The sequence below is a fragment of the Notolabrus celidotus genome, chromosome 18 (assembly GCF_009762535.1).
Source record: "Notolabrus celidotus isolate fNotCel1 chromosome 18, fNotCel1.pri, whole genome shotgun sequence".
Taxonomy (NCBI): Eukaryota; Metazoa; Chordata; class Actinopteri; order Labriformes; family Labridae; genus Notolabrus; species Notolabrus celidotus.
Window position 1 is genome coordinate 28,868,247 of NC_048289.1, and position 25,959 is coordinate 28,894,205.

At 40.3% G+C, this 25,959-nt stretch overlaps 1 protein-coding gene across 2 annotated transcripts in view; it reads right to left on the reverse strand.

Moving 5' to 3' along the window:
• The window catches only part of myo1d (myosin 1D), a 222,369-nt gene that overhangs the window by 123,264 nt on the left and 73,146 nt on the right, over positions 1-25,959 (reverse strand). For both annotated transcript variants that reach the window (XR_004634705.1, XM_034707602.1), the window contains exon 12: positions 2,251-2,321. Coding sequence is in view for 1 of the 2 variants with exons in the window: in XM_034707602.1 (XP_034563493.1) it covers positions 2,251-2,321 (71 nt within the window). In the remaining variant the exon portion in view is untranslated. The remainder of the gene's footprint in view (positions 1-2,250; positions 2,322-25,959) is intronic.

The following is a 25,959-nucleotide window of genomic DNA, read 5'->3' on the forward strand; positions in this document are numbered from 1 at the left end:
AAATGTTATTTTACAACTTTAGTGTTCTTACTGGACTTAAACTTTCATCTATCGAAGGCATTATCCTCAGAGAGTTGGTGGAAAAAATTATGCTGCAGTATTTTTTTTAATGTGTACACAAATGCCAAGTATTGATCTGTCATTTAATTCATCTTGATACCAGAATTATGAACTTTGAAGCAATATTAGTACAAATATCAACAAAAATCTGGACACCCAAAACCGGTTACTTTCCTTATTTTTGAACTGCAACTTGTGCCGATATGGAAAAAGTCACTGAACCAGGGATGATTTAAAGGTGACATATCATGCAAAATTGACTTTTTAATGGTTCTTTACCTGAAATATGTGTCCCTGGCATGTCTATTTATCATGGATAAGTGCTAGCGCTAGTTAGCATAGCCACATAGCTACATGTTCATAGCTGTGTACCAAGACACACGTCTACATACTGACAAATAAAACAACAAGAAACACTAAATCTATGACCAATCCTTCAGAAAGGTCCTCCTACAGGCGCCTCTCCGTCAGGATCAGATTCTGGATCCGATTCAGAGGGTTGAAGTAACGCAATCTCTGAGCAGCCGTGTATATTCAGCCAACATGTAAACATTAGATCAACGTGCTGGACAGCGGAGGCACATCCACTTCCGGAGGGGGCATGGTCAGAGAGAAAACAGAGTGTTCTGAAGAGGACTGAAGAAAAGGGGTTTTCAGGCAGACCAAAATCTGATTTCAAAGTGGTTTTTTTGAGCATAAACTTTAAAGACATGTTTTGGGGACCTCTTAGACCAATATATATTGATGAAAAAAGCGTGATATGTCACCTTTAAAGGGACCTTTTTCCTAATCATATAAAAGTAGTTGAATTCAGATTCATTTATAAGTCTAAAGCTAAGAAAACAGTCGACAGTCTGCAGGTAAACTATGTCAAATTGGTTTGCAGAGTGTGGCTAACACTAGCAGAGCTAGCAGCTCCAGGTTAACGTCCACATGCCTGTGCTGGTTCCTCATTGCTCGGGTGGAGTAGTTATATGTCAGTTTAACCAGACACAGCCTACATACAACTTTATCTCCATTTACTAGATCAATATACTGAAAAACTACTGTCATCTGTATTTGTTTACATCCAGGTAGTACAGCTTTATAGCAGTAGCCATTAACCGGAGCTACAGCCCCAGCTAGTGGCGGCTTGCTGCACTGCAGCTCAGACCCAGCATGTGATCAGCATTTTGGACCTACAATTATACAAACATCAATAATCTGTTTACCCGGGGCGCTGGTGGCCTAGCGGTCTAAGCGCCCCACATATAGAGGCTACAGTCCTCGTCGCAGGGGTCGCCGGTTCGATTCCCGGCCGGTCGACCATTTCCTGCATGTCTTCCCCCACTCTCTACTCCCCACATTTCCTGTCTGTCTCCACCTGTCCTATAAAATAAAGGCAAAAGGCCAAAAATATAACTTAAAAAAAAAAAAAAAAAAAATCTGTTTACACGACAAGTGATTGGTACTGCCTAGCGAGGGTTATTGAAAGGCCTGCTTGTAATATAATGTTTAATCTATGATGCTATATTCATTTTTTATTTACTTTTATGAATGTTTTTCTTTTATTCACTCCTTGTTTTTATTTGTTTGAATGATTTTTGATTTGTTTTATTGTTTTAGTTCCTTTTTTTTTTTTACCTAGCTGTGCCTTTAAGTTGTTCCTCTTATTTCTCCCTGCTTTGCTTTGTAAATGATTGTTTTTTAAGATGTAAAGCACATCTGTTTTGATAAGTGCTATATAAATAAACTTTCTTCTTCTTCGTCTTCGTCTTCTTCTTCATTATACTCGTAATAGTAATAAAAGGAGAATGCATCTTAATGACTGTGATTCTAAGAAGAAGCAGTGAATTTTTCAAAAGTAGACTCTTTATTTTCATGTGCAACAAAGTTAAATTGAAGGTTGTTTTGTAAATGTATACAGCTGAATTTGTGCTCTCTCAAATATAGTGTAATGACGGCCTGAATGCCTCTGAAAATGCTCACTAATGGTTTTATAATGAAGAGTTATTTGGCTCCATGGCTGAGAGATGGGTGAGTTAATAATAAAGAAGAAGGGTTATTGAATGAGTGTTTCTCCTGGAGCAGCCACAATCCCAACACTGTGGTTTCAGTTTGCAGCTCTGAGGCATGAATATGTAAAACTGTGAAAAAGAGTCTCTGGTAAAAGCTCCCCTTGAATAATAAATAAAACTTTAAGATACTTACACCACGTCGCCTGCGTAGTGCCTGATGCGAAAGTCTCTGTCAAACTCCAGGCTCTTGTCAGTCGGTGAGAGCTGTGGAGAAACAGACGTGCAGCAGAGTGAGCGATAGTAAAGCCTTTACTCAGAGAAAAACACTGTCAACATTTATCTGAAACATGTCTCCAGTCCTCAGTCCTGATGAGCAAACTGCAAGTCAAATCCAATCCCTTCACGACTCTTCCTGTCTTTTAGTTCTTACGCAACGAACAGACAGAAACAGAAATATCACTTCTTATGCTTCATCAGATCAGTTTCTAACATGTTTGGCTCTTTATAGATGTGTCCTAGGCAATGTTTGGCAGATTACACATAAAGAATCATACAGGAAACATTCACTGTAACCATGAGAAGGAATGACAAGAGTCTGGTCTCTGAGAGTCGACCATTAAACTGAGCTGATGATGAATATTTCCTTTTTGGGTTGAAACAAAAACAAACAAGTAAAAACAAGTTATTTTGATGCACGTTCATTTAAAATCATCTAATATTGGATATCTGTTTTTATAGTTTCTGCAAGCAACAAGATTAAATCAACAGTAACCCGGGACTTCCACCAGATCCATGTCTCTGAGCCGGACCATGAGCTGGAGTCATGTGACCGAGGTTTTCCCTTGGTAATCACTGAATCAAGGATTCTCCTCATCCATGTTGTCTTTCTGGTCCTCTGAAAACCTCTGACCTGTTGACTCCAGTCCTGGTTTTGGTGCCTGACTTCCTGTCCCACTCCATCTGCTCTGTTGAGATTGCAGTCGTAGCTCAACGGAGTGGATCCAGTCTCTTTAAATCCTAAACTATCATCAGTATGGACAATTCTAGCATGTTACCTTGCTAGGACTTATACTCCTAAGCCTTGAGTTGTCTGTGTAAAGGCTGACAAATCAAGAAACATAAGACTACATCTCCAAGTCTTTTTGTGTTTGTGTCTCCGTTACAGAGTTGGCCAGGGAGCTGGGTTTCTCTGTGGACGAGATCAACTTCATCCGAGTGGAGAACCCCGACTCCCTGACAGCACAGAGCTTCATGCTCCTAAAGACATGGATGCACAGGGATGGTAAAAAATGCCACAAGTAAGCAGCGTGTCTGAGTGAGAGAAGGAAAGTGACACAGTGTCATGGTTTATACCCAGGGTCCAGTTGTTCAAGATAATAATAATAATAATAATGCATTTTATTTATAGGAGCCTTTCTTGGCACTCAAGGTCACCTTACAACATTAAAAACAAACAGAGTTTAAATAACAAACAGGAAATAAAACACAATTTAAAAAATGTTAAGTGAATGGACAGAGGAGTTGTGGTCAGATAAAGTAAGCCAGTTTAAACAGATGGGTTTTGAGTTTGGATTTAAAATGTGGGAGTAAGTCAGTATTACGGAGGTCAGGTGGGAGAGAGTTCCAGGGCGACTGAAGGCTCTGCTCCCCATGGTAACAAGGCGAGCAGGGGGGGGACAGTGAGGTGGATGGAGGAGGAGGATCTGAGGGTGCGGACGGGTGTGGCAGTATGGAGGAGGTCAGAGAGATATGGAGGGGGCGAGGTTGTGTATGGATTTGAAGGTGAGGAGAAGTATTTTGTAGTTGATCCGGTGTGTGATGGGGAGCCAGTGGAGCTGTTGCAGGGTGGGTGTGACGCGGTGGATGGAGGCGGTGCGTGTGATGATACGGGCGGATGAATTTTGAACCGGTTGTAGTTTATGGAGGGTTTTGTGGGGGAGACCAAACAGAAGGGAGTTGCAATAGTCCAAACGGGAGGTGACGAGGCTGTGAACAAGAATGGCGGTGGAGTGGAAGATGCGAAGTAGAAGTCTTGGGCATCTGATCCAGAGGGCTCCGACCTGCCGGATCGGAGACGCAGACAGTACGCTACGGAGTGGATCCAGTGGAAGTTAACACACCAACTAGAATAGAAACCTATCAGATCTGGGGCTGCGATTGATCAGAGATGGACTGGACACAGATCTTGTTATGGTCCTGATTTTTTTGTTATTTGCCCTAACCCTCTCTCTCTCTGCCTGCAGGTTGCATGGGTAGGGGCGGGGCTGGTCTCCTCAGGAGTGAGGCTCATCAGGCACACCTGTCCCTGATTTTCTCATCAGCACTGGCTTCTTAAGCTGCCACCAAACACTCCTCCAGTGCCAGATTATTTTCCTCTAGCCGCATGCTCCATGTCCCATTGTAGCCTTGCTCCTGAGGAGATTCAAGCCACGCTTTCTGTGTACTTATCTCGAGTGTTTTCCAGAGGATTGATTCCTAGTTTTTTGTTTGTGAGTTTTTTGATAGAACCTTTTTCCCCCTTTTTGGGTGATTTTGTGTTACTCCTAGTTTTGTACTTTTTCTCAGTTGTTTTTACCCGCAAGACGCTTTAGTTGAACCTTGGTTTTTAGTTTAATAAATATTTTTTTCCCTGTACTCTGCATTTGGGTCCTGGTCCTTTGCTCAAGCCGTAACAGATCTGGTGGAATTTGGCCGTTAGAGAAAAACTGCAGCCTCATGAAGCACAGTTGCAGAAAACAGCAGTACCTCAAAGTCTGAGGCAAAAAGTCTGGTTACTGCATTCATACCAATAAACTCTGGATAAATCGTCCATCAAATGTATGACAAACACAGTCTCTGTGTGTTTGTAAGCACTGCTTTGTGAAGAAAACGCGCACAATGATTTACAAAACTGCTAAAGCAACTGTAATAGTAGAAGCAGTGATGCAGAAATCACTGTCAGGGCAGATAAAGCCGAACAGAGAAGAGGAGGAGAAGGAGAGCAAAGACGGAGTGGTGAATAAAATCTCAAAGACGCCGAGAGGGGCCGAGGAAGACGAGAGGGAAGAGGAGAGGAGGTGATATAGCGTGATGAGAGAAGACAAGCAGAGAGAGAGTGTGAAAGTGTGTGAGCTAGTGGAGCCTGTATGTAGGACAGAAGCATGAATGAAAACCCAGAGAACATCGCCACATCATCTCATCAGCGCTCTCGTTTCATCCTCATCTGCAGAGACGCCTGTGACAGGTTTGTGATGTGCAGAGAGAAGTTGTGTGCATGTGTGTGTGTGTCTGTGTGTGTGTGTGTGAGTGTGGCTCACTAAAAGAGTTCTGCTGACATCAGTGATTAGAGGGAGACAGAAGTGGAGAGAGGTATCCTGAGCTCTCATAACAATCCCAAAGAGAGAGAAGTGATTAGCATATCAGTATGAAGAGGCAGCCGTGCAGGAAGCAGCAAGATTAAAGCTTCTGATAACACTAAAGGTGCATTTCCACCAAGAGTTCCAGGGTCTTTTAGCCCCCAGAACTACTTAACCCTGAACTAAAAGGTTCCTGTGCCCCCCATTGTTGTCTGTGTTTTGACCACAGGCTGAAGTCCCGGGTAGATTGTGCAAATCAGGCCAGTGACGTATGGAGAAAAAAAAAAAAAGTAAATGCACTACACCACCAGACCAGTAGAGGGCAGTAAAACAAAGATGAAGGCCATTCATCACAGATGACACCATAGAAGCAGACGGACAGGCAGGTATCATTATGAGCAACACAACAGTTAGCCTGGCACTGTTTTAGATGGTGCTATATTTCATCACAGATGGATTCACTGAATCAACACGTGAGAGGAGATAAGCGTGAGTAGCGGAACACCGGGAGGAGAGACGCATTCACGGTGGGCTGAGAGAAGACTACTGTTACAAGCTGCTAAATCAAGAGAATCACAGCTTCTTCTTTTGAAAAGTACACACACATACAAAAAAGATAGAACAAATAAAAACTAATGAAAGAAAGAAATCAAGTGAATCACAGATGAAAAAAACAATGACTGTGAATGGTTTTGGGAAAAATTAAAAAAAAAAAAATGTTTAAAAAAAAAAATGTTTGAAAAAAAAATTTGACAAAAAAAAATAAAAATAAAAAATTTTGGAAAAAAAAAATTTGAAAAAAAAAATTTGACAAAAAAATTTGAAAAAAAAAATTTGAATTTTTTTTTTTTTTGAAAAAATATAATTTGACAAAAAAGTTGACCCGGAGCCTGTCGAAAAAATAAATGTTCCTCAAATTTGAAATTGTTCTCCCAAAGCAGAAAAAACTTGAAAAAAAGTGAAAATTTTGCGCCTGCAGTTTAAAACATGGAAAAAGCAATGAATGAATCAACACGTGAGAGGAGATAAGCGCGAGTAGCAAAGACGTTTCAACACGGCTTTAAAATCCTTTTGAACTCAAAAAGCCGTGGCAGAGATCGGCCGGTGTTTTGGTTTAAACAGCGACCCTGTTAACTGGAGACTCTCAGCCGGATGCATCCCTCATAAACGTCTTTAGACGATCATTAAATATCTGATGAGGATATTGAATCTTAAAACTCCCTCTGTGTTTCAACAGCTGTGTAAACTCCACAAACACTGACGCGTTCAGCTGAAGGTCTCCAGTTTACAGGGTCACTTTTAGAACCGGAACACCGGGGAGAGACGCATTCATGATGTCAGTCTGAGAGAAGACTACTGTTACAAGCTGCTAAATCAAGAGAATCACAGCTTCTTCTTTTGAAAAGTACACACATACAAAAAAGATAGAACAAATAAAAACTAATGAAAGAAAGAGAAATCAAGTCAATCACAGATGGAAAAAACAATGACTGTGAAAATGTTTTTTGGACAAATTTGAAAAAAAAAATTTGAAAAAAAAAAATTTTGAATAAAAAAAATTTTGAAAACAATTTTGACAAAAAAGAAAATTTGACAAAAAAAAATTGAAATTTAAAAAAAAAAAAAAAAAAAATTGACCAAAAAAAAAAGACAAAAAAGTTGACCCGGAGCCTGTCGAAAAAATAAATTTTCCTCAAATTTGAAATTGTGCTCCCAAAGCAGAAAAAACTTGAAAAAAAGTGAAAATTTTGCGCCTGCAGTTAAAAACATGGAAAAAGCAATGAATGAATCAACACGTGAGAGGAGATAAGAGCGAGTAGCAAAGACGTTTCAACACGGCTTTAAAATCCTTTTGAACTCAAAAAGCTGTGGCAGAGATCGGCCGGTGTTTTGGTTTAAACAGCGACCCTGTTAACTGGAGACTCTCAGCCAACTCTTTAGACGATCATTAAATATCTGATGAGGATATTTTGAAATCTTAATAAAAAACTAAACTAGTAAACATTCCCAGGAACTCCCTCTGTGTTTCAACAGCTGTGTAAACTCCACAAACACTGACACGTTCAGCTGAAGGTCCCCAGTTTACAGGGTCACTTTAAAAACCGGAACACCGAGAGGAGAGACGCATTTATGGTGTGCTGAGAGAAGACTACTGTTACAAGCTGCTAAATCAAGAGAATCACAGCTTCTTCTTTTGAAAAGTACACATACATACAAAAAAGATAGAACAAATAAAAGCTAATGAAAGAAAGAGAAATCAAGTGAATCACAGATGGAAAAAACAATGACTGTGAATGGTTTTGGGAAAAATTTGAAACAAAAAAATGTTTGAAAAAAAATGTTTGAAAAAAAAAATGTTTGAAAAAAAAAATGTTTGAAAAAAAAAAATTTGATAAAAAAAAAATTGAAACAAAAAAGAATTTGACAAAAAAAAATTTTACAAGAAAAAATTTGAAAAAAAAATGTTTGAAAAAAAGAATTTGACAAAAGAAAAATTGAAAAAAAATGTTTAAAATTTTTTTTTTTTTGAAAGCTGAAGGTCTCCAGTTTACAGGGTGACTTTCAAAACCGGAACACCGGGAGGAGAGACGCATTCACGGTGTGCTGAGAGAAGACTACTGTTACAAGCTGCTAAATCAAGAGAATCACAGCTTCTTCTTTTGAAAAGTACACACACATACAAAAAAGATAGAACAAATAAAAGCTAATGAAAGAAAGAGAAATCAAGGGAATCACAGATGTGTTGTGGACGATGTGTGGAATAAGAACGCTGCGGTTAATCTACCAATCAGACACGTTCAGCATTGCAGGCCCTGTCCCCTGAAAGTACTACCCTCCAAGCAGGGGCTTTTTAGGGGGAGATTAACTACCCCTGAACTAAATTCAGACTCTGGTTCCTCCAGTTGAAACACACGTAGTTCAGGGGTAAAGTTCCTCCGGTTGAAAAATGCCTTAAGGAAGAAAACTCCAACTGCTGTTTGCAGAAACTGAAGTACAGTGACGCAAAAACAGGAGGATATACATGCAAAAATAGAGGCCAGGAATCATCCAGGGCTGCACAATTCATCACTATATTATCAAAAGTGCAATATGATCTAAAGCATGGAGTGAAAAGCAACAGAAGGAGAGCAACAGAGGAAACACAGCCAGTAAATCAAACTTTTAAAGCCGCTCACTTCTACCTCGATGCTATTTCCGTCAGTCGAGCTGTTACACTCTGTTCCATCACTTTAGGTCTTTGTGAAACGCTGAGTGACTCATCGGGCTCAGTGCTCTCAGACTCACACACTCACACACACACACACAGGCGCGCACACGCTCTTACTCTCAGACAATCAAACACACAATGGAAGAAGGACCGATCCAGTACGAGCGAAAATATCCCAAACACAATACAAACCCCTCAGACACACAGACGGATTTACATCAGAGAGTTAAACGAATCAGTCGGCCTTGTTTCAGGTCCAAACAATCAAAACCTCTCAGGGCTTCGCAGCAAAGCTCCGACAGATCCAAGAGGAACCGCTCACTGAAATCACCACTACACTGTGTACCTCCGGAAGTCTGCTCCAGCATTGAGCGGCATCCAGAGAAAAGTTTACTGCCTCAGTAACTTACTCAGAAAACAAAGGAAGGAAATGTGATCCGATAAGATGATTTGATGTCCTCAGTTAGAGACGCTTCCTGAGAACCGCCTGTAAATCTCATACATATGCTGGTATCTGATTTGCCTTAGACAGACTAAAATATGGCGATGGGTAAATGTGAGATGCTAGTTGAAGTGGCGTACAAACAACAAGATTATCAGGCTGAGTTTGAGTCCAACAAAAGTTGGAAAATGAAAGGTTTTCTGTTTCTAAAAATGATCCTGCAAGATTCTCCTGCAGTGTGAGGTGTGTTTGGAGTGATCTTCCTTCCCTTGGTCTGCTTAGAACGTAATCAAGGCTGCATTGATTTGAAATCATAAATATTGCACATGTTCAGTATTAATAATCTGATGCTCAGTATTAACAATCTGACATAAAGGATGTGTGATAGTGTGTTTTGTGCATGGTGAAAAGTTACAAAGGCAAAAAGGGGCCACATGGAGAAAGTTTGAGATCCAATTTCCAACAGCGTTCCTTGTTTCTTGAACCATTTTATTCTGAATGGTGACGTCATTTACAAAATTAAGATTCTGCTGGAGGGGCGCTGTTGGCCTAGCGGTCTAAGTGCCCCACATACAGAGGCCGGTCGACCATTTCCTGCATGCCTCGCCCCGCTCTCTACTCCCCACATTTCCTGTCTCTCTTCAGCTGTCGTATCAAATAAAAGGCAAAAAGCCCAAAAATATAACTTTAAAAAGATTCTGCTGGATTGAAAATGACTTCAAATTAGCCAATAAGAGCACAATGTGATTAAGAAATGTTTACTAAGGTAATAAATCAACTTAGAAGTGGGGTGACTTTCTAAAAGATGGTGGCAGTCAGTGGAGTCGCCCCCTGCTGGCCACTAGAAGGACTGCAGGTTAAAGCCACTTCTGCTTTACAAAAAATTCAAGATTTCTATGTCAAGCTTGATTTAACCAATTTCATTCACTGTCAAGTTAAACTGGCCAGCTTTATGAATATTTGAAACACACACACACACACACACACGCACACACACACACACACACACACAATGTTTTCGGAGTTAAATTAATTAGTGTGGCAGAAAATAAACAAACATGCATGAATGAAAACACACAAACACACCGCGAGACAAACAGATGCACCCTCAGACAGACAGACTGCATCTGCTGGAAGCCGCTCCTCACCTCATCCATCTCAATCAGTCACACTCCAACACACACACACACACACACACACACACACACACTGTAAACACACATATAAACAGACACACACACACATCTTGGCAGCTTTAACTTTAGCAGCTCCTCTGTGTTTGGGTTTCAGCCTAATGTTTCAACTGAGGGTGTGATGTGGTGTGTGTGTGTGTGTGTGTGTGTGTGTGTGTGTGTGTGTGTGTGTGTGTGTGTGTGTGTGTGTGTGTGTGTGTGTGTGTGTGTGTGTGTGTGTGTGTGTGTGTGTGTGTGTGTGTGTGTGTAAATAGAGAGGGCACACTAATAGAAACAGAACAAGGTCAGAATAATGAGAAGAGGGAGAGAGGAGCATGAGCCAATCGGCCACAGAGAGAGAGAGTTAAATGAGGACTTTGAATTCAGCAGACATTCAGCACTGTAGGAAAACCAATGCTGATCAATCAATCAATCCTATTTAACCTGCAGCGTGTAATCCCCAGAGTACTCATGACCTAAACCACTGACATAATTACTCAAGGAAACCTGGGTAAACGTAGAGCTGAAGCAACACATGAATTCATCTCAAATCAAAGGTTTCTATTTTTATCCAAGAGTAAAAATGAAGCTTGAAAACTTGAATTTGTACAAAATGTCCCAGGTGGCAGAAGTTGACAACTTATGATGCTAAATTTTTGGTACCATTAGGAGCTGACTGTAGCCGAAGTTGTGCAAAGTATAGAGGGAACATCATTAAATCCTAGCAGCTCAAACATTCAAGATACTTCTCTTCTGTTAAAAATAACTGCAGAGTAACTCATTTTTACAGTAGCTGCAGTGGGAACGCCAGTGCTGCTAATTCAGGCAGTAAAACTCAGTGATTACTCAGAGCAGCTTCAGGCGGATCACTGCACGAATGTGAAGCAGGAGCAGGAGTGCAGAAAAGGTGCAACTTCAGCAAAAGTATCCTCTGCACCAGCAGAGCTTACAAAACACAATATCAGAAGCATGTGGAGGAGCATGAGCTCCACTTCCCTGTTAATGAGTTTGTCAATTAACATGTCGGACTGCAGGGGAATCCTGCTGGCTGACAACGCTGAGGTTCACATTTCACAACAGCCAGAGGTAACCGAGGTCCTAAAACTAAAGATGTTCAATTTGCAAAGACGACAGAGAGGTGTATCATCAACATAGCCGAGAGGGTGCAACTAACATTTGCTGTAAGGTTATCCTGTTGTTAATTGAGAAGATAACTCGCTCATGTTTTCAGCATAACTGCATCAAATTATAACCCAAAATAGAGACAGTGAAATGAAACTTTTTCAGTGGTGAAAAGCTGGAGATCTTCATCATCATTTACCAGACTGACTCTTTTATTCTCAGTCTTACTCATCAGTCTGCTGATACCAGAAGTGTACTGTTGCTCAAGTGTACTTTTCATTGGTGTCCGTATGTCTCTGTTTGTATTTATGTTATCATTTTTGCACAAGCTGCTCCAAACAAATTGCTCCTAGAGGGATTAATAAAGTTGTCTGAATTGAATGAATCAGCTGAATAGAATCCAGTCCTCTTTCAGCCTTTAAATGTACTCCACTCAACTCTTTTAAAGTGCTTTTCATACAAATGTGCAGCACCGGCTCCTGCTGCTCTGTATTCCTTCAAGAAATCTTCACTGTGATGATGAACACTGTTGTGTTCGAGCTAGAGAACTGGTTGCCATCTGCTATAAAACAGAGGTGAGACAAAGAAGAAGAAGAAGAAGAAGAAGAAGAAGAAGAAGAAGAAGAAGAAGAAGAAGAAGAAGAAGAAGAAGAAGAAGAAGAAGAAGAAGAAGAAGAAGAAGAAGAAGAAGAAGAAGAAGAAGAAGAAGCCGAAGAAGCAGAAGAAGCAGAAGAAGCAGAAGAAGAACAAGACAAATAACAAGAAGAAGAGACAAGAAGAAGCAGCCAAAGAAGAAGAAAAGAAGAGGAAGAGAAGAGGAGAAGAAGAAAAGAAGAAAGAAAACAAGACAAAACAAGAAGAACAGAGAACAAGAAGAAGCAGCCAAGAAAAGAAGAAGAAAGAAGAAGAAGAAGAGAATGAAGAGAAGAAAAGAGAAGAAGAGGAGAAAGAAGAAGAATAAGAGTCGAGGAAGAGGAAGAGAAAAAAAAGAACAAAACAAGAACAAGAAGCCGAAGAAGAAGAGAAGAGAAGAAAAGAAGAAGAAGAAAATAAAGAAGAAGAAAGAGAAGAAGAAGCAGCCGAATAAGAAGAAGAAGAAGAAGAAGAATAAGAAGAAGCTGAAGAAGAAGAAGAGAGGAAGAAAAGAGTAGAGAAGAGAAGAAGAGAAGATAAGAAGCGCCGAAGAGAAGAAAGAAGAAGAAGCAGCCGAAGGAGAAGGAGAAGGAGAAGAAGAAGAAGAAGAAGAAGAAGAAGAAGAAGAAGCAGCCGAAGAAGAAGAAGAAGAAGCTGAAGAAGAAGAAGAAGAGGAGGAAGAAAGAGAAAGAAGAAGAAGAAGAAAGAATAAAAAGGGAAGAGAAGAGAGAGAAGAAGAAGAAGAGAAGAAGAAGTAAAAGAAGAAGAAGAAGAAGAAGCAAGAAGAAAGAAGAAGAAGAAGAAGAAGAAGAGAAGAAGAAGAAGAAGAAGAAGAAGAAGAAGAAGAAGAGAGAGAAGAAGGCAACAGAAAGACGAAGCAGAAGAGCCGAAGAAGAAGAAGAAGAAGAATCATCGCTAGCTAGCCAGCCTTTACCGAAGGTGTGGCTTCTACCGCAGCAAGATGTCAGATTAAAGTGAGACACATAAAAACTGTGCCTCCTAATTCAGGAGTTTTTGGGGATTCATGAAAAAAGATGGATCTAAGTAAGTCAACTGGGTATATAAGTAAAGTTTATGAAGTAACGTGTCGCTCCACCCTTGTAGTCTTTCCTTAACTTGACAGATAAAGTTGTTTTTATTCCCATAAATATAATAACATCGTTATCATGATTATTTTTGGTCCAAGATAACGGTGAGGCGTAAATCTGACATCATGAAAGCCTTAAACAAATATTCCCTTTCTTTTCCAACATAAAACATGCATCCAAGTAGACACCAATGAAAAAAGCCATATGGAAAAAAAGAAAGAACATTTCATTCAGGAACAAGAACAACACTTGAAGGTCATTTATCTGCCAGTTTTCATTGTTCTTAAATATAATGAGTACACAGCAGAGGAGGGGGGATAACACTGGAGGACAGCTGCAGAGAAATAATGCCATGAAGAACTGAGAAGAGGGGGAGGACCGAGGTGAGAAGGCGACAGACAGAAAAGGAGAGAAACAACAAGAACATGGTGGACTGACACTGAGACGGCTCCCGGTGTTAACGTGACGGGGAGTGAAGATCACATGCTGCCACACCACAGTTTCACCTTTTGCTCTCATTATCAGTCTGCAGAGAAGAGAGAGTTCATCACAAACAAAGAAACAGGAAGCTGAGTCTTTACTTCCTGTCCTTTGTGTGAGATATATACCTGAGTGTTTACAGGCACAAACTCCAAACAGCTTCTGAAGCTTCACACAAACAACAAGCTGAGCTGATAGACCAGACCGGTATTTTCTTTCCAACACCTCCAGTAAAAAAAGAGAAGCCCCTCCTCTTTCTGACCCTCCATCCATGGATGCGCTTCTCTCCCTCTTTGTCTTCCAGCTGTCCTGTTTGCCCTCCTTCTCTCTATCCTCTGGACTAAACTGTGATCCAAGAGGCACAAGCCAGACCTCCTGAGGTTCAGCATCTGACTGTCTCCAAACCTGTCAGGAACTCACAGTGGGAACCTCGGGAGCTATCCAGGCAGCAGATGAGGAGATAGATTTTGCATTTCATGCCCGGCACACTGACTGGCAGCTGTCGGGTATTTGAACGTCCTGTATCTGGTTATATCCTTTGTTTAGGCAGAGATAAATATGAACACTCCACTTCACAACCATAAAAGTGTCTCTGCAGGCTACTCTATCCTCAGCTTTATGCTATCACAAACATTTATTTGACTTCTGTTTGTGTCCTAGCTGCAAATAATGACCTCGGACCTCCTGGAGCTAACAAGCAGGGCATCACTGTGATTTGCATCAGCAACACATGGCCCATAAAGCTCGTCTACTTATCGCAGCCCGCCTCAGACATGCATACATACATGAAACAGCAGGCGGGGGAGGACGTGCACGCAGAAACATACACACGCCACATCCTATTAGCATGCATCCTGCACCTGTACGCGCCACGGGCAGCGGTGTTTGAAAGTAAATTGGCGGAGAAAGTGGTAAAGGATGTTAAGACTACAAAGAGGCACTGAGTGGCGGGAATGTGAGGAAGAAAAGAGTGGAATAACAGAAAGAGGAAGAATTGAAGCGGGCCATGACAGCAGCTTGAAAAGGACCGACTGTGTCAGCAAATGATTAGAAGAATAGGAAAAATGAGGCACATCTGGGATGATCAAAGCAGCGAGGAGAAGGTGAGGATGAGAGAGTGAGGAGCGTTAAGAGGTGGGGGAACGGTAGAGAACAGAAATAATGACTTTGAAAGGAAATGTTATGCTATATAAAAAGACCAAAACCAATGCATTATTCCTCTCTTAGTGCTTTCTGACTTCTCTATGCTATCTCTGGAGCTGAGCACAAACCAGCAGAGCAGAGCATAAACAAGCTTTACACAAAAGACTGAAATACATCACCTACAAACTAAAAAAAGAAGAGCAAACGCTTCAGAGCTTAGAGAGTAAAGCAATGCTGAAGTGCTTTAAACTTGCAGTCTTCTTTATGACCAGTAGGGGGCGACCGTGCTGGTTGGAAGAAGAAAACCAGACTGTTAAAGGCACATGAGTTGATTCTGGTGGATGAAGACTGCATTTCCCATGAGCACCATCACTCACTGTCATAAAGATGTGGCTCTTGTTGTGGAACTCCTCACGAGTTAGGGCCTGTGTCCACTAATCGCGTTGTTTTGCTTTTGCATTGGCAGCCCTTATGATTTGAAAACTAATGTAGTTCCAGTGTTTTTGCACTCATCATCCTAAGCTCAAAAAAGTCCTCTGCACCAGATGTTCTTTGTTAGTGAGGTCAAAGAGCTCTGAGTTTAAAAGCTCAACTTTTGGAATGACTGTCTCTTGCCAGAGCAAAAAAACGCTATTAGTGGACCAGGCCCTTAATCATTTGAATCACAAGTTTGGGGTTTCTTCAGAACAGTTTTGGGTGAAATAGGTTAAAAAAAAATCTGGTGCGCTTCAGGACATGGCTAACTTGTGAGTGACACTCCAGGTGAACTGGATATATTCATCCTCCCTTCCAAATATGGCGGTATCGGCTTCAAAACAAAGCAATAAGTGATGTCACTTCCTTTGTACAGTTGTGATATCATCTTGAAAAGCTTGTAAACAGTTAGTAGTTGCAAGCTGTGAAACCAGACAATGGCTGTTTTCGAAACCACCTACTATACTATTAGTATGTTCAGCTTGGCCAAAACTCAGTATGTAGCATGTGAAGAAGAGCAAAATCTGCAGTACGCCAAAACTACCCGGATGTCGTACTGATTAGGGAACATTTCTCAGTATGGCAGCGATCCGGCCTCCCTCATGTACTGTTTCCCACAATGCACAGTGCTAACGTTCTCCTTCTTATTTCCATATATACAGTAGGCACTTAGTTCTTATGTGCATTATCGCCACCTACTGGACCAAACGTTTAACAGTCCGTTACATTAACAGTGAAACAATGCGAAATAAACACCAGTGAATCCTGTCCTTCCAGTTCTCAGAGGTTACTGTTCAGTCTGTGAAAATTAGTAAATTCCATTCACCACGCTTAAAGGGGACATATCACGCTTTTTCATCAATATATATTGGTCTAAGAGGTCCCCAAACATGTCTTTAAAGTTATGCTCAAAAAAAACACACTTTGAAATAAGATTTTGGTCTGTCTGAAAAACCCTCTTCTTCAGCCCTCCTCAGAACACTCGGTTTTCTCTCTGACACGCCCCCTCAGGAAGTGGATGTGCCTCGGCTCTCCAGCACTTGATCTAATGTTTACATGTTGGCTGAATATAACACCGCTGCTCACAGATAGCGTTACTTCAACCCTCTGAATCTGATCCTGACTGAGAGGCGCCTGCAGCAGGACCTTTCTGAGGATTGGTCACAGATTAGTGTTTCTTGTTGTTTTATTTATCAGTATGTAGACGTGTGTCTTGGTAAAAGCTACGAACATGTATGCTATGTGGCTATGCTAACTAGCGCTAGCACTTATCCATGATAAATAAAATCATCCACTAGATCTTCAAATCTGAGACGTGGGGAGTAAAACCGATCTCTGCCAGAAAGGCAGCGGGACCTTTTATGAAGGATTGGTCACAGATTCTGTCACTTGTTGTTTTATTTGTCAGTATGTCGACGTGTGTCTTGGTACACAGCTACAGCTACAGCTACAGCTACAGCGATGAACATGTAGCTATGTGGCTATGCTAATTAGCGCTAGCACTTATCCATGATAAATAAAAATCATCCACTAGATCTTCAAATCTGCAGACGTGGGAGTAAAACCGACCTTTGTGTTTAGTAAGACAGCCTACAACTAGCATGCCCTCCCTCCTAATCTCCTTGTTAGCACACATTTGTGCAGGTAATGAAAAACGAAGGAGGGATTCAGTACTATTTTATACAGTCTATGGGCTGAACAAGCTCCGAGCTCTGACTCCGTGACAGACCGATATTGTTGTTACGTAACAAAAACACGAAGTCTGAAACGCTCGTTCACACACATTTACAGAAAGGTGGAGAATCAGAACAGGGGCAGAATGGATTTTTTTCATTCTCGGGGGGTTTGTAGACAGGGACACATATTTCAGGTAGAGAACCATTAAAAAGTCCATTTTGCATGATAGGTCACCTTTAACTTTTCAAATCCTAAGTGATGCTAAAGAGCAGTTTCTCTATCAGCTTGGCCGTTTACTTCCGCTTTCCGAAACCGGAAATTCAGTGACCTCTGGCCCAGCGTACTGCAACACAGATCGAACAGAACAGTCATACTACATACTAAATGTCCCCCAGTAGTACTCAGTATGTAGTATACAGTACCTACTGCCTACTACATTAGTAGGTAGTATGTAGCAGGCCGTTTCCAAACAGCCATGATTTCCTGTGAAAGAAATCTCATCATACTTTCTTTATATTGTGACTGTATCACTCATCGGGAGCCTTTGCATTGGAAAGTATCAAACCAGGTTACCCCTCAGAACGGTTTCAGGCATAAAAAATGAGTAAGAATTGTCGCTCTTATTGTTGATGGTTTTGTTTGCTTTTGTAGATCATAAAAAGTCCTGACAGGGGCTTTAAATCAAAGACTGTTTGATTTAAAAAAAACATTAGTGTCATCCTGCAAAGCACCATCATGAGTCGACTGTTTTTTTTATTCCATCTTCATAAAACCTCACCACTCTGAGCTCACCTGCACTGACAGTCCTCTGTGTTTTGATGTTCACGTTGAAGTAAGTCAATTATCCTGCCTCTGCGTTTGTTTCGAGAGAGAAACATGAAAAAGAACAACAGTACTGCTTTCTGGTGTAAACTGAGGACAGCTCTGCCGGCTCACAGCCAAACACGGAGCTTTATAAGAACTGACTGCTGTCAGACAGTCAGCGCCTGACAGTGGTTGAATGAAGATTTATTGGCCTGCGAGGTGGGGCAGGTGCCACAGAGGTTTAGTCAGTGCTGTATTTAGCCTGACTGAGATGTGGCTGGAGCGGTGATTGTGTACGTGTGGAGGATACATACAGCAAAGTGTGGAACAGGATATATTTAGCTTCAAAACGGGGGGATGGGAGCAACAAGCTGTGGACTACTCTAAATTCCAGCACAGATACTTCCGGGGAGGTTTGAAAAAAATTAATCCTTACCTAAACCTAACAAGGATTTATGTTATTGATGACATGAGACCCAGTTTAGACCCAGCATCCTGACACAGGTGCATTATAGAACTCATTTACCTATGTACCATCTCATATTGATACACTCAGTGGTGACATATTTTTTTTAATTATCTGTCTGTCTATTAAGTCTTTTACTTTTTATTTAATTAATTTTGACTTACTCATAAAAAGTAGGAATGTTCCGGAGTGACAAATTTCCAAAATTCAACTAACTGACTCCTAGAGGGAAGAAAAGACTCCCTCATTTAACACAGATAAACACAGGGTCACAGAGTCTGGAGGTAAACAATGTCAGATTGGTTTACCAAGTATGCCTAACATTAGCAGAGTTAGCACCACCAGCCTGTGGCCCTCCTTGCAGGTTTACATCTACATGCCTGTGCTGGTTAGGCTTTGTTCTGGTAAAGTGGTTATATGCCAGTTTAACCAGACAAAGCCTAACCGATCAATGACGATGACAATAATTAGAGAGCAGGAAGGCAGGTGGCCAATATATAATGCTGATGTATGTTTGTTTGTTTTTTAAATAAAAAAAATCAAAATAACATCCATTATTCCACGCACATTACAATCTAATATACATGGTTATTTTATGTTTGAATGGAATACCAACATACATTGAGTTACATTCTAGATTTCAACTTGAATATGAATAAAGCTAATATTAATTTTACAAGCAGTATTAAACTGCATTGTTTTTAATACATCGTAAAAGATTTATATTAAACAATAGCCAGTTACTGTTTTAGATTTGACATCAATCGAACCATCTTCATTTATAATATAGCACCAAATCACAACAAATGTTATCCCAAGATACTTTACAAACACAGCAGGCCTAAGATTGATTGATTGATGTCAAATCTAAAACAGGTACTGACTGTGTTTTAATATAATGACATGCTGTCATTGAGGATGGGAAAAACATCGTCATTCAGCAAAGATGATGTTGCAGAATGTGGAATACAGAATGGTAAAATGGACATAAGGGAAAACGCTAACACTGTTGGACTGCAGTCACACTGACGAGGCTGCCTGCAGTGTCTGCAGACACTATTTATTTGTTTGTTTAATCGGCCTCAGGAGCGCAGGTCATTTCACAATGCCAATTTGATGATCGTTACAGTTGTACTTTTTATATTAATAAACCATTAAGTATCTAATGTTTTGCTTTGGATGATTATGAGAATTATTTGGATTAAAAAAAGGAGAAGAAGGGATCAGTTCTACAATTATAATGTGTTGCAGTTTGGGATTGTTCGGGACATCACAGAGCCGAAGTGAAACTCTTAAATTATTGTTTTTGGACAAAAAAGTTAGTGAATGAAACTTCAGTAGTAGGTTTGCAATGATGCAAAAGTTTGATGTGTTAGAAAATATCAACATATAACATACATTTTGCTATCATTATGTCGCTTTCATGACCCAAAACTAGTCCTTGTGGTTCAACAAATATTTAATCATAACTTCACTATATAAAAAATACAAGATGGGAGGTATGTTAATGTACATGGTAATATTAATGTCAATTTTTCATTTTGCTCATCCTTATTGTAACTACTATTGTAAGTGATGAGTTTTAATTACATATCATAGCATTACATGATATAATGATATCAAAGCAAACTACTAAGAAGACATTTTCATATGTTACATTATTGTTATTATTAGTCAGTGTTACAGGGAGCTTCAGAGGAGGCTGGGAGGCTGTAACACTAATAAAACCTGTCTGTGCAGGTTAAAGCTCTCATTTGCATACACAGCACCTGGATTTCTCAAGTCTCTCTGTCAGAGCGGCAACACTTCCTGGCCTTGCAGTGAGTTAGTTATAAGAGTCAGAGTGTTAAGTCACCATTTGAATAGGTAAGAGTTTGAAAATCACACACAGTGACTGTTCAGTGATAGTAAAGACAATGAAAATGTATTGATTATCACTGTATGGTCATGCTAGAACTTTAAATGAGACTTTTTGAGACACTATGACTTCATCAAGGCTTATTTTTGTAGCTTCTTCATCCGAACATTTAGCATATCCTCACAGCAAACAAATAACACATAATACCTGCTGTTTCATGATGAGTGTTTGTTATAGGGCTGGTTTGGATCTCAAACATGGATGAACTCATTCTTTGTCTCAATTCCAATTTTATCCAGTAAAAAATCAGAGAAATATTGAAATGATTTATTCTTTATCCAGCCAGGAAATTAAAAAATGCTCCTACACACACAAATCTAGAAGGCAGCAAAATAAAAGCATCATTTTGTTTCCTGAGCTGTTTAACATCCACCCACTGTTGAGTAGATAATTACAGCTCCTCCATTTCCCATCATGCATTGTTTGGGATTCTTGTTCATAGCACACTCAAAGATGAAGTTTATTGTTTTAATGCTCGTGTTGTACTGGTTGAGTGTGGTCAGATTCGACCTTTTTACAGCATTTACACACTACAACACAATAACAACAAGGTCACAGACAAAACGCTCTGAAATATTTCATTATATTTCAAACATTTCAATCTTCAGTTCTTTATTTGTCCAAAGTCTGAATGTCAGGTTACAGCAGCGTTTCAGGCTCATGTTGGTGCTGCTTCATCCTTTAGTTTCAGCGGCTTCAGCCCTGATCTGTATTATCACAGAGCCAGAGTTATAGCTTTTCTGACGTGAGAATTACAACTTAAATATGTAACACATCATATCAACCTCACGGTGCTCTGCAACTATTAAAAAATATTGCTAGTATTGAAGATATCAGTCTTTTGTGTATTTACAGTCAAAAAGAATCATTTGAACTTCCATCTGGATTTCAGTTTTTCTAATGACATTTTAATATCAGTAAACGTTTGATACTGTGGGACACAAACTGTTTGGACATTATTCCCTGAATATGAATGTTTTAATGAGATACTGTAAATATTTATGCTTAAATCTGTTCTCTGTTTTCACAGGTAGAAGAGAGTTTGTCCAGAGGCTGAAACTTGAAGGGACACTGAATGTACACGATGGCTGCGTAAGTGCCTCAAACGTCAATGTTTGTTTCTTTGCTTATGTCTCCAAAGCCTACTACTTCATTCATACATGGACGTAGTTTTGTGACGTCACCTATTTATTTCTGTAGAGGAGTTTTGAAGCTTATTTTTGGACGGAAATTATGATAACACCTATAGCAACCAAGCCGCAACCTCCGGTCTCAAACTATGAAGCCCATGTGGAAGTGTTATAAACTGCAATTCATCGAGAATCCGCTTGAGGCTGGCTGCAGAAACACTGGAAAGCACATAGACTACCAATTAAAAAAAGATGAGCTTTGCAGCATTAATAAACATGTTTACAGCCGGGTTCAAAAAAACGGCTTGCCTCTACGTCGCTGATTTCTCTATCGGCACACACTGTACGGGGGGTGAATTTTTTTTCTAATGCAACAGTTCAGAAGGACATGACTGACTTGACTGAGAGGTGGGAACACTGTAGCTGTTGGCATGAGGCTCAAACTCCGCCTCTTTACCTCACACTAAATTTGGTTGAGTTCAGCATTTCTAATATGGCTCCTGCCGACGATTGGACGTCACGGTTACTACGTCCATTATTTATACAGTCTATGCTAGCAACCTGGCAGTCAACCTAGCAAGACGCAAAGACGCTGAGTTGAGGTGGGACCTTAGCCTCCTTGCTAACAGCTAGAGTGTGCCCGCCTGTCAGTCAAGTTAGCTGTGCCCTTAATTGGGCAAAACTTGTATGTTTATTGTTCGAAAAATAACGAGTGTTACAGAAATTCACCCCCGTAAAGTGAACCGATAGAAAATTAGCTCTTAAGACCAAAACTGTTTTTGTACCAGGCTGTAGACAGATTTATTTCTGCCAGAGAGCTGGCTTTTCTGAATGGGTGTGTATGTCGCTTCCGGTGCTTCTGCAGCCGGCCTCAGGCAGACGCTTGATGAATTGCAGTTTATAACACTTCTGCATTAGCTTCATATTTTAGGTTGCCATTGCTCTTCAGCTGCTAGTTTAAAACAGGAGTTCCCAATGTGTGGGTCGGGTTCTGTTTTCCAGAATGTTTATTTTTTAAGTAATCTAAAATGGCATATTGTACACATTATTGTAAAAATATCAACAAAAATAGTAGTTCAATTTGAAATGAACCTTGCAAATTAAAATGTTGAGTGAAGCATCAGTAGCAGCAGGTAAATTCAACAGTGCAGGAAACACAGATACTTATGCATGTAGGTAGGATAATTTTCCTCAGACCAGCTAAATGAAGCAACATTTAATCAGTTTGAGAGACAGTGGGGGTTGCACAGGTATTTTGGGGGTTGTGGTCTGCAAAGTTTGGGAATCCTTGGTTTAAAATACAAGGCCCAGGATCCTCATTGACACTGACTCCTCCCCTGTCATATAAACATGTTATATCATATTATTATAAAGTCTCCATATATGACACAATGTGTTTCATGAACCTTCGTTTTAGAGTAAAACCCTGAAAATTCTGCCACGTTGATTCACTTCTTCAACAAATAGATTAAATTAAAACATTTTCTGATTCATCTCTCAGCATGTTTCTCTGTTAAGCACCAAGTCAGACTCCTCAAACCCACCTCATCCTGCTGGATACACTGAGCCTGATTCGTGTGCTGAATCCAAACAAATATAAATCTTAATGTCAATCGCCTTTTGCAACATGGTGCCACTTTTTCTCAGTCAGCCTTTGAAGCCTCAGTATCTGACAGACAGCAGCTCGCTGACCCCGGGCCAGGTGGTTTAATGCCTCTGAGAAACCCGAAGCTGACACAACAGTCACACGTCCTGTCACACTATCGGCCCACACCGGCCGTCACTTCGTCCCGAACACCAAAACAACATCAGCAAACAGGTCCCAGAGGAGCGGTGGGTTCATGTCTGCAGAGTCTGAGCAACACGTACTGCTGCAGTTAGAAGGGTTTGAGGAACATTTTGATTTCATCCATGAAACTAAGGAAGTAGCTGTATCATGCAATCAGTATAAAGGAACATTACCACATATCCAGGATGTCGCTTTTATTACATTATACCTAACCTGACTGTTGGTTAAGGCTGGGATTTTTTTTGGTGTGTGTTGTGGCTTTTTATTCTTCCATACGATCTAAGATACTTGGCTGTTCTAATTCGTACTTTTTGATCAGGTCACTGTCTGAATCTGCTTGTCAACATCATCATACCTGGGGCGTTAGATTGAGCTCCACCAAAACACACAAACTGATCAAATCTGAACCGGCTTCAGATGATTGGCCACCTCTCCAAAATCGATTTAAACCTTTCCTTTTTTTTTATGATTTGAAATATATTCGTTTTTACAAACATTCAAATAAAGACACACAAATAATGAGAATAAAATAAAGAATAAAACAAAAGAAAAGACAGAGCAGAACAAAAAACAACAAAAAAAACTATTATAATTCAGACAAGAAACATAAATTTGACGGATTATTTACAGCAAAAAACAGTGAACATAACTACTCTACTAATGAGAGAAACATATCATTCTTTATGCATACCAATATACACAAATTCATAATTATGCACATAGGCACATGTATATGTACACATATTAAAGAAAATTGAAATAAATAAATACATAAATAACATTCAAATTTTCAAAAAAGATTTCAAACCTTTCCAAAGGAAGAGCTTGGATGTCAGTTTGCAGGAGGTTGAAAATAAATAGATACCTATGATAATCGAGGGATCTTTACAGCAGGGTCGTTTCACTGATCTTGTTCGAGTGAATGTATGAAAATAAAGAGTAAGGATGTGATTATGAAGCTGCAACAAACTGGTCCTCAAAGTGAAGTATCCAGAGTCTTGATGAAGTGGTAAATGAATGTGTGGGCTGAATTTGATGTTTAACGGTTGTTCAGATAATGAAAAGACAGACACAGACTCTCCTTTAGAGTCAGGTCACACTTTTGGAAAGTTGGTTCAGTACCAAGCGGCAACTCCAGTATAAAATATGAGTCCAGTGTGGAAGTGCTAAAAACTGCAGTTCATCTGGGATCCGCTTGAGGCTGGCTCCGGAAGTACTGGGCACCACATACACACCAATTTAAAAATCCGATCTTTACAGCAGAAATAAACATGTTTACAGCCTGGTACAAAAGACAAGTGTAGTCTGAATAGCTCATTTCTGGATCGGCACACACTGTACGGGGGGTGAATTTGTTTGTAATGCTGCAATTTCGAAGATATTGAGATTACGAGTCTTCCAATGAGAGGCACAGCTGACTTGATTGACAGGCAGAACACTGTAGCTGTTGGCTAGGAGGCTCAAAGCCCGCCTCTTTACCTCACAATCACTAGACAGCAGCAATATGGCTGCCACTGACGATTGGCCTCAAAACAGCACTTCAGCACAGATGGGTGACATCACGGATACTACGTCCATATTTATACAGTCTGTGCTCAGTACTCAAGGCTTTGGATCGGTTATGTTCAGTAACCTCTACCACCAGTGACACATTTTCTCATTGTTTATTAATGGAGCTTCTTATCTTCAACTTGATTTTCTCATGTAAACTTTATAGGAAGCCTGCAGTGGAAACTATTTTATATACAGTATGATACAAAAAGGAACCCCCAAATGCAAAAAAAGTAGAACAATTAATCAGGACTGAATGAGTGTTCAGCATTTGATCTCAAAGAAGTGTCCAACCACTGACTGGATCATCTCAAGAGTTGTCAGTGAAGAAATCTGTCTCTGGATAATCCCATTTCTTATCTCTGTGCAGGTCAACACTATTTCCTGGAATGACACGGGGGAATACATCCTGTCAGGGTCAGATGACACGTTTCTGGTCATCACCAACCCCTACAACAAAAAGGTACATCTTATTTTCAGTTCAAAGATTTAACTCGACTAATGTCATATTCAAAATAAAAACAAATGAAGCAAATGATTTAATTGGCATGCATTGCTATTTGAGAGTGGTGGAGAAAAAAAGCACTCGTGGAGACCTGTCACTCAGCCGCAGCCCCCAACTGAGCGTCTCCGCTGTGCGCATCACCTTCAGTCAGCTGATTCACATTGAATCATGCTTTAAACTTAAAACACCTCCCTAATAGCTGAACGAAATATAAGACCACATAATGAACAAAACGTGTGTTTAAAAAAAAGCATCAAAATGTTGCCTCAGTTTTTGGTCACTTTGTGGTGTCTTTGAGCAACTCTAATCACCGTGTCACTCCATCCTCCATCCCCTTGGCTCTGTAGCAGTGAGTGAGTGAGCCTCAGTCATGAGGGATACGCTCACTTTGCAGTTAAGAGGTGCCGTCTGCTTTAATAGTTAATTATTAAACCCTGAATATAAGACGGTCCAAATTTCCTCCGATGTATTTCAAGGATAAAAACTCATCTTATTTATTATATTCTAGTCAATACGGTATTTTAGGTCAGTCAATATCTTTTTGTAATTTTAAGAAGGACTTGGAGACAAACAGTGAAGAAGAGCACCCAGCTTCATTCAGCCATCACATGTGTTTGGTTTTCTCTCTCAGGTCAAGAAGTCAATACGTTCAGGTCATCGGGCAAACATCTTCAGCGCTAAGTTCATGCCCCACACCAACGGTCAGGAGATCATCTCGTGCTCAGGCGACGGCATCATCTACTACACACACACTGAGAAGAGTCCAGAGTACAACAGACAGTGTCAGTTCACCTGCCATTATGGGACAGCCTACGAGGTACTGAACAGGTGACTCAAAGGAATACACATAGTCCTCTCACAGTTTCTGCCTCCTTACTTCTTCTTTTCTTCCTTCAGATTATGACGGTACCAAACGACCCCTACACATTTCTGTCGTGTGGGGAGGACGGCACGGTGCGGTGGTT